General features: G+C 36.8%; 1 protein-coding gene across 1 annotated transcript; it reads left to right on the top strand.

The window, feature by feature from the left end:
* Nucleotides 1-8,518: 8,518 nt before the first annotated feature.
* LOC144438749 (galanin receptor 2a-like) lies at nt 8,519-9,706 on the top strand. Its single transcript, XM_078127906.1, has one exon. The coding sequence runs from the start codon at nt 8,519-8,521 to the stop codon at nt 9,704-9,706; it is 1,188 nt and encodes a 395-aa protein (XP_077984032.1).
* The last annotated feature ends 1,183 nt before the right edge of the window (nt 9,707-10,889 follow it).

Genomic DNA, 10,889 nt, shown 5'->3' with positions numbered 1-10,889 from the left:
TAATCAAATTTATGCAAACATTAAAATAAAATATTAAAAGTATCTTGCCAAACTTTATATTGTTGATGTCTCTGTTGATTCATTGTATGAATGACTTTACCATTAACACTAGGAATAACTACATTTTATACAACCCATAACACCCAAGTAAAGTGATTTCACTGTGTGCCCTTCATTTACAACCCATAACATCCAAGTAAAGTGATTTCATTGTGTGCCCTTCATTTACAACCCATAACACCCAAGTAAAGTGATTTCATTGTGTGCCCTTCATTTACAACCCATAACACCAACGTAAAGTGATTTCACTGTGTGCCCTTCATTTACACCCCATAACGTGATTTCACTGTGTGCCCTTCATTTACAACCCATAACACCCAAGTAAAGTTATTTCATTGTGTGCCCTTCATTTACTACCCATAACACCCAAGTAAAGTTATTTCACTGTGTGTCCGTCATTTACAACCCAAAACACCCAAGTGAAGTGATTTCACTGTGTGCCAGTCATTTACAAACTGTAACACCCAAGTAAAGTGATTTCACTCTGTGAACATCATTTACAACCCATAACACTATTAAGTGATTTCACTCTGTGCCATGCTCATTTACTACCCATAATACCCAAATAAAGTTATTCCTCTCTGTACTACACTCACTTACAACCCATAACACCCAAATAAAGTGATTCCACTGTGTACCATGCTCATTTACAACACCCAAGTGAAGTGATTCCACTGTGTACCACACTCATTTACAACTCATACCATCCAAGTGAAGTGATTCCACTGTGTACCACTCATTTACAAACTCACATTACCGAACTAAAGAAATTTTGAATGACAACATATCAGAATCATGAACCAATTGAAATATTACACTTTTACACCTAAGGTGAGTGATTTATTGTCATACCGGCGTTCTTACACTAGCTGTCATTGATCAGAATCGAATCACATGACTATTGCCTGTGCGACGGTATTGCCTGCATGTGCAGAGACTACTGCCCGGCACCATAACCCACTGGAGTTATTTCTACTGATGTGCATATATTCTGTACACCAAAGTGATGTTTTCTGATATTACACGTCAGACATGACAAAGTGATTACAGTGAGCGACACAAGGGGCACTTTTCTATCTCTGATGAATGATGACAAATGACAAAAGGACATGTCAATGATTTGACGAATAACTGGATGGTGTAATAACATTAATAATCTTATAACATATGAGCTCGGACAATATAACAATTTAATTCCTGCCCTCGGGCTGGCATTCTTTACCAAAACTTTGATTGTGTCATCACCTTTAAGCTTGGGCATCATTAAAATTTTGGTAAAGCGTATCAACCCTTGACTTGTGCAGGCATTAAATAGTGATATTGACCTCGATGACGTATGTTATACTAGAAAGATTATTGCCTTCAACAAAATGTGCAAATGACAAAAGATGTATTTCTATGTGTAACTATAGAAACGTCGGTCCTTCAAAAGAAATAATGTATGTAATATAAAGTTGACATTAATAAGTTATTGTGTATCAGTCACTTAAAATTTAAAAGTGCATAAATTAGAGATTACATTACTATCATTCGAAAATACTTATAAACCCATATAAAACGGTCACAGTTCATCAACACAATCTTCACAAAAAGATAACATAATGTATTGACAATTCAGTCATTGACAATAAGTCTCATTAAATAAATATCCCTTTTAACGTGTGATGCCGTGGTAATTCTGAGTATATATTATAGAAGAATCCTATGTATGATGTTTCTTAGAATAGGATCAGAATTTACAGCAGGGGGAGCTTGTGGAGAAATAATTTGGTCAAATTTTTTTCTGCAGCCCCCTCTTTGCGCTCTCAAAAAAATTCATGTCCACTGAAATGAATCCAAGAATTTTCGTATCCCCCCTCCCGGTCACATATTTTAATGTGTAATTCTGTCTAAATACGTTTGCGTTGAATAAATGAGACACAATTAATATTGTGATACGAATACATGTCTTGATTATGTGCACCCTTATATCATGCATCAACACTGTTAACAGTCACAGTCACAGTTTACAATGTAAGTGGTCAACTTCTTTGCCTATTTTTCCCTACAACATGAATCTACACAAATATTACCACATTTTCATTCTCTGTTTTCAAAGATTTTAAAGTTGTTTTAAGTTCAGTCAGCTCAGTTTCTAGAGCAATAACCTTTTCTAATATTTTGGATTGGATTTCTAAGTGATCTCTAAATTGATCAAACTCGTTGTTATCGTATTCGTCATCACGTGGCTCGTTTCCCTGTGACAACCGTCTCCTCGTTTTCGTTACTGGTTCGACAACGCTAATTGTGTTTAACGGTTTGTTTTCTGCGACAGAAGATCTCTATGAAACCACTTCGAAATGGACGACACCAAACCGCGTAAATGAATGGATTGAGACAAACGTTACAGGCCGCAAAAATTCTTGTGAAGTTGTAGAATTTACTATCGAAGTCTACTTGATAGCCAAAATTTGCACTGAGGAAAAGAAATTGGTTTGGCGCCCAACATATTCCAAAACATAAGCAGACGATCAGAAACATTTTCACTACTTTCTTTCTAGCTTTAATGGTTAGACTAGAAGATGTTGCGTCGCAATTCTGTGAAGAGCGCCGAAGGACCATGAATATTCTACCGTAGGCTAGAATGAGGAGTAACAGCGGGATGAAATAAGTGGCAAAGAAAAGTCCGATGCCTGCGAAGGTTTGATACCATTCTCCGAATGGCCACTTGAATCTGCACGTCTGTCGCTCAGCATCGTACGAACTGTTGTATACGCAGAAACTCGGCATTATGAATGCTGACAGCCAAACAACGATGATGATCAAAGATGCTGTTCAATGGTTTCCTCCTCTGAGTGTTGTAAGAAAGTGGGTGAACTATCGCAAAGTACCGTTCAACTGTGATGGCCAAAAGACTGTATGTAGAAGCAACTAAACTGACCCACAGGAATGTTGCCTTGAATGTCCGACAGTATATCTCCCCTAGTATGCCAGACGGAATCGGGAAAAAACCTTGAAGAGTTCGAGGAATTAGAAATACTGACGATATAAAGTCAGCGACTGCTAAACACGCCGTCAGTTTGTACGTCAGGCGAGCACGAAGAGACTGTCGTCCTAACATGACAACGATTACTACAAAGTTACTCATGATGCCAACGATAGCAATGATGATTTCAGTGATCTGGACATAGCTCCATTGTGGACCTGTTGCCGAGTAGGATGTTGAGGCGTTGTTACCAGATGTGTAGGATCCATTGGATGTATTCATTTTTACCACCACACGACAGCTTGTCTGAAATTACACGTAACTTAGCACATAGATTACTGAAAAGTAATTAGGTATGCTTGACTGCTTCCTCCTGTACTTAGATTCAGCTTTCACATTACCCTTTGTTGCCTCGAGATGGAGCTGCAGCGAGATCGAGTGTGTATTCTCGGACAAAGTTAGATGTGCTGACCTTTATTATAATGATGTCATTTAACTTTTTAAGAACATATTTCAACCCTATGTAAGTTGTAAAGAATAGTTTTCTGATACTTGATGGTGCTGTCTTGTAAAGCTTTGGAGTTATTGCTTGAAAGGGTCTGAATAGCCTAAAATTGACTTTTAGAGTAAAAATACATCTGGTGCTTCTAGGGGAAACCCCAAAGGACCCCCCCCCCCTCACATGAGGTGGACACATACATCCCAGTCTCAAGCTCTTCCCCCTACCTCTTACTGTCAAGGTGCTATCAAACTATATTGAAAACTATTTCAACCCTATGTAGTTGCTTCTTACATGTTGGTGCTGTCTTGTAAAGCTTGGAAAGTATTGTCTGAAAGTGTCTGACTCGTCTCAAAATTGACTTTTCAGAGTAAAAAAACTCCAGACCCCGTCGGACCCCCCCCCCCCCATGAGAGGTGTACATATTTCCTTCTGAAGCCTTCCCTCTACTTTTCATTGTCAAGGTTCTATTAAACTCCTTTTGGAATATATTTACCCTGTGTAGTCAATAATTATATGATAGTCCTATCCCAGGATCTTATAAAGTATTTGCAAGACAGTCAAGCAGTCCACACTGAGTCACGATCAAAAAATACCTGTCATGTGAATATGATATGGGGGGGGGGGGGTCATCATGTTTTAGAATTTAGTGATATGGGGGGGGGGGAGCCTGTTTTTGGTTTTACAGACAGGGAGAGTCAGTCACTTTTTGTTGGCCCGATGGAAGATTCCACCACCACCCCCCACCACCCACCCCCAACTGGAGAAACAGACCGGTCCCTTAGCGAAATCATACCCCGACACCACTTGCAGGGTTGACAGCTTCAACTGTAAGTGTCGCCTGCCTCTAGCCGTAGGTAAAAAGGTCACAATTTAAAAAAAAATACTCCAATGCAATGAAATGGAAAAAATAGCGCCACTATGGCGTTGTAGCTTTGTAGCACAACTGTACAGTTTTTAAAAATGTTTACCCACATGCTGATCCATTCTAGGTATAGGTGTTTATTTGCTGAATGACTATCCAGTTGCCCATCAAAACCTGTTGTTATCTTTGCAATATACGCGATCAATTGGCTCTTGCTATGGGCGTGGTCATGTTGCTAGACAAATTTTGCATACATTTTGAATGTTTATTCATTTGTTTATTAATCCATGTTGTTATCTTTGCAATATATATGATCATTTGACTGTTGCTATGTGCATGGTCTTGTTGCGAGGCACATTTACGTACAGTTTTTGAATGTTTATTCACTTGTCTATTAATCCCTGTTATCTTTGCGATATATGTGATCATTTGGCTGTTGTTATGGACGTGGTACTGTTGCTAGGTATATTTGCATACAGTTTTTGAATGTTTGTTCACTTGTCTAAGCGTTCATGTTTTTATCTTTGTGAAATACATCACCGTTTGGCTGTTGAATGGGCGTGGTCATGGTTGCTAGGGATATTTGCATAAATATTTGAATGTTTATTCACTTGCCTACAGTAGTTTTGGAATTAACGATTTTTGACCAAAGAGACACAATTTTAGCCTTAATTTGTATATTACTGATGGAATCATCATGTCTTGAAAAATCTTAATTTACACACTGTACCCCTAAGAATGTTACCACCAAATTCTAGGCCAATCTGCCCCAGTAGTTTTTTAAAAAGTTGTTTGACCAAAACTCACATTTTTTTTACCCAAAACGCACATCTCTGATGCGGTTATTTTATTTGAACAATTTCCCATATATACACCCCAAGTATAATGTTTCCACCAAATACCAGGCAATCGGTCTGGCGGTTTTTGACTTTAAGTCGTTTACACCCCCCCCCACACACACACAGAAATTTCGCCATGCCTAGAGCACTACTGAACCTCAGTTCAGTTGTGCAAAAAACCCTAATCCCCATGGAAAAATATTCCATCGAAAAAAACCTAATCCAATTTAAAAAAAAAACATTTTCCTCATAAAAAATACTCTCATGAAATACAGGCCAACGTTTTATTATTTTTCCTCATTAAGTGTAATATAAATTCCCACTCTACGAAATTAAAAATAAATATCTACATACTGATTATACTATAATAATTTATAATAATTTATAATAATAATTATAATAATAATAATTTATTTACTCTGCGACCCCTTTCAATGGGAGTATGAGAGATAGTTAAAATATACACATCAAAAAATACAAATCAAAAAGTACTTTCAAAAAACAACTGATATATACAGAAGTGACAGACAGAAAACATATACATTATACACAAGTGGGAAAAGAATGCTTACACAAAAAGAAAAATTGAGAAAATAAAACCAAAAAACATGCATAACAGAGGCAAAAGTCAGTTACCTGGCAGATGAAAGAGACTACATGTATATATATAAAGATTACTCAAATTTTGTCATAATGATTTTAGCAAATTTAGCAAGTGTTTCGGTGTAATATTTACAGTTAAGTAACTCTTCAAATTTTAGTGTATTTGGCTTCGTGTAATAATAACTCTTGATAAATTTATGTCTAAATTCTTTAAAAGCAGGGCAAACAAGGATGTAATGGTATTCATCGCCTAATTCGTTTAGGTTGCAGATAGTGCACAAGTTATTGTGGTTCTCAATTTGAAAACGACGATCTGAAATGGGAAGTCCTGCCTGTTCTTCACCAAGGGTACCAGTGCTCTCAATGAACCAGCTTAACCTGGCATTAAGTGCGGACGTGAATAGCTTCCCAAGACAGCTAAGTAAAGTAATTCCTCTATAATTGTCTGGGTCATCAGGGGATCCCTTATTTTTATACAGGGGTTTTATCATACCAATACACCAATCACTAGGGACTATACCCGTATCAAGCACAAGGTTAAAGAGGGCTACTATTATCTCTAAAATTCTGTCTGGGCTATTTTTAATAAATTCATTAGTGATATTATCAATTCCGCAGGCTTTCCTGTTCTTAAGCTTAGCTACAAGTTTTTGGACTTCATCCACAGTGAAGGGAAAATTAATAAACTCATTGGCAGAGTGGCTTACAGTGCTTGGGTTAAATATCGCATCATCTTGCTCAGAACTATTACAGTTTTGGCTGAGGTTCTTGAAATGACCAAAAAAGGCTTCCATGGACACTTTTCCTAGCTTAGTTTCGGGGTTACCTGCCTTATTAATAATATCCCAGAATTCTTTGGAGTTTTCCTTCTTTAAATTCCTTAATTTCTTATGCAAACTGTTGTGGTAGCATCTGTATTTTTGCTTAATTAGCTTTTTATATGCTTTATTTCTGTTTCTAATCTCCATTTTGGCTTCGAAAGTATTAATTTTCTTTAGCCTATTTTTGGTTCTAATATATTCACACCTTTGTTGTAAACAAATATTGTCAAACCATGGTTTGTTCGAATTCAACTGTTTCTTGTTGCCTTTTGGTTTTCTAAGAGTAACTTCTTTGGTTATACCGGCCGACTTTGCAGTACTTATGAAAATCTTACAAAGATCTGTAGTTAAGATGTCCATGTCAACCTGCTGCAACATACATTTGTTAGTACTAACAATCTTTTTGTTGAGGGTTTCAATGGCCTCTGCATGCTCATTAAATGTGTTTTTGAAAACACCTGAAAGTTCAGTCTGCCATTTAGTTTTGAGCGAGTTAAAATTACCATTTACAGAATTAGAAGTAGGAATAACCTGAGAGGTGTCACTGGAAGATTCGTTGATAGAACTTGCAATTTTCGCTTTGATAATAAGGTTTACAGGACAATGTACATCCGAAAGACAGCCGAAAGACATGTACATCCGAAAGACAGCTGTCGTATACTGATACGATGCAATTATCTTAAAAGTGCCACTGTACGCATGATTTAAGATGCATGTAGTCATGAATATATCGGTGTGCATTCTAATAAATATTCATAATCTGCGAAGACTCATAAACATACTATAATTTCCTGGAGTAGTGACATACTTGCAAAGACACGATGTTCTTCCGCCTTCATCAGACAATGTCCTCATTGTTTTTTAAAAAAAAAACATCTTATTTTCTGATGAACACGTGAACACGTGACATTGACATGCGTTCATCTTACACAATTCATGATAACATGCTGTAGTTAAATTGCAGGGTAGCCATACATTTGATTGTAATGGTTACAATCTAATTGCACTGCCTGTCTAACCATTTTAATCCAGAATACTAAATGTTATGTTTTGTATTGTACGTTTATTTTGAATGGTTGTTATTTGAACAGTATTGTAAATATAATGCAAACATTTATTTCTCGCCGTTTTACATTTCCAATAAGGCTTATATATTTACAAAAAAGGTATAAGTACACACACGTTTTCATTCAATTGTTCATCTTTCTGCGTCTATTAATTGGATTCCATTGTGACAGTATTGTATATTTGATGAATTCTATATGCAGATCAAACTTGATTTTATATACTCTGTGAAATTTTCATATCAAGTCACTAAGTACCTGTATGAACAGGTCAGATTGCAATTATTACAATCGATAAAGAGGAAAATTGATGGGGATTGTTGCAAGATTTGACTAAAGCCAAACGAACAAAAGTCTATGGTAAACGTATGGATCACTTTGGAAGATAATTTGAAATGCTCGCAAGCAATATATTTTTTGCTAATTACCCTTGTGTACTGTATAAAATTTATTTGCCATATGATCGCTGTTCTCTTCCGGTTCTTCATTTTACTCTCCTTTTTTTGCTACGAAAGTCATAGCTGCCACAAACAAATATGTTATCAGGACGTAAATATGCGTCGTAAGTTGTACGGCCAGAAAATAATTATGGTGTAGTAAACCTTTTAACTTAGGAATTATATAGAGCACATTACTCAAAATGTATACATTGTCTTTTTTATGAAATTGTTCAATCCATCGCGATCGCTTGTATGGATGCATACCATAACATTTCATTACTTTGGCCTTATCTATAAATACGAAAGTTGGCAATGTTACAAGTACATAATGTTGAATAGCAAGCTGTTGTGTGGTGTTAAAAATGAATACATCCAATGGATCATACACATCTGGTAATAACGCCTCAACATCCTACTCGGCAACAGGTCCACAATGGAGCTATGTCCAGACCACTGAAATCATCATTGCTATCGTTGGCATCGTGAGTAACTTTGTAGTAATCGTTGTCATGTTAGGACGACAGTCTCTTCGTAGTCAACTGACGTACAAGCTAACCGTGTCTTTAGCAGTTGCTGACTTCATATCGTCAGTATTTCTAATTCCTCGAACTCTTCGAGGTTTTTTCCCGATTCCGTCTGGCATACTAGGGGAGATATACTGTCGGACGTTCAAGGCAACATTCCTGTGGGTCAGTTTAGTTGCTTCTACATACAGTCTTTTGGCCATCACAGTTGAACGGTACTTTGCGATAGTTCACCCACTTTCTTACAAAACTCAGAGGAGGAAACCATCAGCATCTTTGATCATCATCGTTGTTTGGCTGTCAGCATTCATAATGCAGAGTTTCTGCGTATACAACAGTTCGTACGATGCTGAGCAACAGACGTGCAGATACAAGTGGCCATTTGGAGAATGGTATCAAACCTTCACAGGCATCGGACTTTTCTTCACCACTTATTTCATCCCGCTGTTACTCCTCCTTCTAGCGTATGGAAGAATATTCATGGCGCTTCGGCACTCTTCACAGAATTGCGACGCAACATCTTCTAGTCTAACTACTAAAGCTAGAAAGAAAGTGGTGAAAATGTTTCTGATCGTCTGCTTATGTTTTGGAATATGTTGGGCGCCAAACCAGTTTCTATACCTCAGCGCAAATTTTGGCTATCAAATTGACTTGAATAGTAAATTTTACAATTTCACTATAATTTTTGCGGCCTGTAACGTTTGTCTCAATCCATTCATTTACGCGGTTTGGTGTCGTCCATTTCGAAGTGGTTTCGTAGCGATCTTCTGTCGCAGAGAGCAAACATCAAATCAAAGCAGGTTTAACACAGTTAGCGTTATTGAACCAGAAACTAGCAGAAGATGGTCACATGGAAACGAGCTACGTGATGACGGTGACAACGATTTTTACAAATTTAGACATGACTTAGAAATCCAAACCAAAATATTAGAAAAGGTTAGTGCTCTAGAAACTGAGCTGACTGAACTTAAAACAACTTTAAAATCTTTGAAAACAGAGAATGAAAATGTGATAATATTTGTGTAGGTTCATGTTGAAGGGAAAAATAGGCAACGAAGTGAATCATTTAAAGTCATAGTGTGGATAAGAAATGCGTAATTATTTTTGATTTTTAATAAATCGAACCAGATTACATGTATGTACGTTTTTAAAAAAAGCCGTTAAGCAACAATAAACAAGTCTGTTTTTGTATATACAGAAAGTGAACGTTGGATGTTAAACGATTTTTATCGATAATTTGTAATTATATGAGTTTATATGTTTTAGGGTGTGATTTTTTCTGCAAATAACACAGTATTCTACTTACCGGTGTATTCTTAATCATTATTTGAAATTAACTGAACTCGAACATGGTATTAGGGTTTAACTTATAAATGATCCGATGACATAATTTATTATATGAATGAAAAATGTACAGGAACTACGAACTATGCAATCAACAGTTCTAATAATGCCAGAACACAAGTTGTAATGTCATTACTAAAATAAATGATTTAGGTTCAAACTGTGACCTATATTTTATAAGTGTCATTCCACAACTAAATCACAAAAAACTTGACGGTATGTGTTGTCTTCAAGGTTGCTCTACTCATACCCTTTATATTCTTTTTATTCGTAATATACCTGGAAGTAACTGGATTAATCGCGGCACCTGTTGAAGCGGGAATCGGAGTAGCAATTATTCTGACTGGTGTACCGGTATACTACTTTGGAAAGTGGAAAAACAAATCCAAATTTTTCCAAAACTTTACAGGTAGGGGGGGTCAATACAGTTATGATATTAACATAAAGACCAATATCAGCGTAAACACCAATATCAGCAAAATAGTTCTCTGTCTTAGGGAACGAGCAGAATTTACGGCAGGGGGCTGAGGAGCCCCCACGAAAGAAATTGGGGGTGCGAAGGGGGCTATGAAATTTCTTATCGTCTGAACCAAATTAAACCTCGGGGGCGTTAGTTTCATAACAAATTTAGAACCAATGACGTCACTATAATTTCAAGGTTACAAGTAGAATTTCAATGTTTGGGAAACGTGGAATAAAGTGACTTCTAGATTTTGACTGCCTCTCTCTCTCTCTCTCTCTCTCTCTCTCTCTCTCTCTCTCTCTCTCTCTCTCTCTCTCTCTCTCTCTGTCTGTCTGTCTCCGTATGAGTGTAAACCTGTGTGGCTTTGTGATTTAGTTGTGGAATGACACTTATAAAATATAG

The sequence above is a fragment of the Glandiceps talaboti genome, chromosome 8 (genome assembly GCF_964340395.1).
Source record: "Glandiceps talaboti chromosome 8, keGlaTala1.1, whole genome shotgun sequence".
In the NCBI taxonomy this organism is placed as follows: Eukaryota; Metazoa; Hemichordata; class Enteropneusta; family Spengelidae; genus Glandiceps; species Glandiceps talaboti.
This window is presented reverse-complemented; position numbering and strand designations above follow the sequence as displayed.

What these genes read in the sequence shown, in the direction of transcription:
- LOC144438749 (XM_078127906.1), top strand. Translation starts at nt 8,519, where the DNA reads ATGAATACATCCAATGGATCATACACATCTGGTAATAACGCCTCAACA.